This window comes from Gavialis gangeticus, unplaced genomic scaffold (assembly GCF_001723915.1).
Source record: "Gavialis gangeticus isolate Ggan-Ray unplaced genomic scaffold, GavGan_comp1, whole genome shotgun sequence".
Lineage (NCBI taxonomy): Eukaryota > Metazoa > Chordata > Crocodylia > Gavialidae > Gavialis > Gavialis gangeticus.
In genome coordinates, this window is record NW_017729034.1 from 18,559,386 (window position 1) to 18,562,055 (window position 2,670).

At 45.2% G+C, this 2,670-nt stretch overlaps 1 protein-coding gene across 1 annotated transcript in view; it reads left to right on the forward strand.

The window, feature by feature from the left end:
* Nucleotides 1–2,670, forward strand: part of POLR1B (RNA polymerase I subunit B) — a 43,881-nt gene that overhangs the window by 32,789 nt on the left and 8,422 nt on the right. Inside the window, exon 14 of the mRNA XM_019527226.1 lies at nucleotides 1,079–1,332. Within this exon, the coding sequence (XP_019382771.1) occupies nucleotides 1,079–1,332 (254 nt within the window). The remainder of the gene's footprint in view (nucleotides 1–1,078; nucleotides 1,333–2,670) is intronic.

Here is a 2,670-nt window from a genome sequence, read left to right on the forward strand (position 1 = left end):
CCCCCCGATTCAGGAGGCACCAGTCACCCATGGATTATACTACGTATTTTAAGTCTGGGACCCGCAACACATTTACATTAGGGTGTAGAAATAAATAGAGATGGGGGTGAACATAAAACAGATGTTACTCACTCAAATCTAGTGTAAAATTGCCCTGGGAAAAATCAGTGGTGAAACCTACACTATTGCAAATGTCTGCTTAGCCTATCCCAACATAACCATTGGCTCAAAATGGCTGCCTATTTGGCTTTCCTTCTTCCTGCGATGACAGCATGCTATAATAGTACCAGCTTTCCCAGGGTAGCTATAGTATCTTGTCTCCAGCTCTGGCATCATTTACAATGGCAGGCAGAACTGGTGTATGTCACACCAGCATAAACCTATCATGTATCCAGGCCCTTAGACTCTGCTATAGAATGCCTAGGGAGAGGGTTTCCCCATTGCAGTCTTCTCTGACACTCCCTCCTAGCCTAGGTGCCCTGCCTGTCTTGTTGCCAGCCCAGGGTGCTTTGGGAGAGGCTAAATGTAGGAGCAGATGGTGCAGTATTGGAGGATAAAAATTGGATGCTGATGAGCATTACTTCACTGGCTTCTGTTGGGGCATAGACTTCGAGCTATGATGAAGAAGGGGGAATATGGTGGGCTTAAAAACGGTTGTAATACTTACTGTATATAGTGTGGTAGCATGGTGAGCCGGTGATCGTTAACTGTAACATTTATTTTGGGTGCTGCATGTCCACCAGTTGAAAAGTAGCTCATGTCTGAGATTTGTGTGTGTTATGTGTGTCTGTGAATGTGAGGGGGTCAAGTCTGGAGTCAGTGGGAGCTGTGTTTTAAACAAGATCTTTATAAACAGACTAGTTTTAAGTTGAATTATAAATATCTCGTCAGCCAAAGTTTCTAACTCGGTCAGAGGGGCAGAAATGCAGGAAATAGCATGAGAAAAGGGTGTTTGTAAAATGGGGAGACTGTTCAATCAATGTAGGGTGCTGGCTTTAATGTTTAAAAATCAGGGTTTGCAAAAGGCTTGTTGGAAGGACTTTTCTTGGATTCTTGTTTAACAATGGATGTTTTTCAGATTGTGAGTAAGGCTTCATGGGAGAGAGGATTTGCACATGGAAGTGTTTACAAGACAGAGAGCATAGACCTCGCTGAAAAAATCAAACAGGGAGATGACACTCTGGTGTTTGGAATCAAGGCCGATAATCCAAAGGTTATGCAGAAGTTGGATGCAGATGGGCTGCCATACATTGGATCCATTCTGCAGTACGGGGATCCTTACTACAGCTACCTTAACCTCAACACAGGAGAGAGCTTCATCGTTTATTATAAGTGAGTTTGAACCTTGGTAGTTTCAGTGAGAATCTCAAATGCAAATTTGAGAACCATTTTAACAACAGACAGTGCCGTAGGGCTTCAAGAGTCCTTTGTACATTTCCTTGCCTTTGGAAGGAATGGGCATGCATGTTCTTCTCCACATGATCCTTGCTTTGTTCACAGTGGGCTTTGTGTGGAAATTAATTGGGTGTTTTGTGGCACAAGATGCTCTTGTCGATAGGACCATGCCTCATTGATTACAAAAATTAGAAGGCATGTAGTGAATGAGGCAGGGAAACGAAAGGAGAAATGATCTCATGGTTGAGGCAGGCGAATGCTGCCTTGGAGAAACTGTTTCTATTTTTGCCTTTGCGACAGAGTTCTTACATGTTGCTGGACAAGTTACTTAAACCAAATTCTTCCCAAATGGCCACTAAGTAGGCGCTTCTCAATTTTGGGGGTTGGGGGGGGGTTGATATTTCAGCAGATCCTGGGGTCTGCTTTTTGCAGAAGTTCTACACACTTGTTGCTGCAATCAAACTGAGTAAGAGTTGTACTTCTAAAGATGTGCTGTGTAAAGTATGCAAAGAATTGTGTCCCAAGTGTCTACAATTGGGCACCCTAAATCAGTACTTTTGACCATAATCTTGCAAGACAGGGATAATACCCACTCATCTTCACAACACCCTTGTGAAATAAATTATGGTTACTATTAAGTGCTTTGTGGGCTTAATCTTTTAAATATAGTTGAGGGTGAGCGGGTGTGTGAAAATCCAGGGAATTAGACAACTGGACTGTGTGTTTACAATTGGAGAGGTGCAGGGGGTCCCAAGTTTCCTTCCAGGCTTGGGACAAGGGTGTGCCTTCATGGCTACAAACTGGTCTGCATCATCCCATTAAGCCTGTCATGTCCCCATCTCCACTTATTTTCTCAGTGTCAGTCTGCTTGCCTCCCCGGTCATAGGCTCCTTCTTCAGGTTTTTTGCACAAGGCCCAGTCTCCTAGCTAATTGTATGATCTGCCCCCTCCCATGCCACACCACAGGCTTTTAGTCCTAGTCTCCCTCTCTAGGATTGTTGCCTTGCTTCTGGCTTGTTCTGCATCACTTGTAGTTCCTAGTGCCAATCTCAGCCTCCTCTTCCTAGTGCCAATCCCTGGCAGTTTGCCTGGCCGCTCCCAAACCCCTTCCCCCCCTCCCCAAATGGGGTATATGGGGAGGATCAGAGGGATTGTGGGGGATAGCAGTGGAAGAAGTTCATGGGGACCAGAGGGTTTGGCATGATTGGGAAGGCTAGTGGAGTCTGCAGAGGGGTTTGGGGGGTATGGGAGGACTCTCTCCACCCACATGGATCA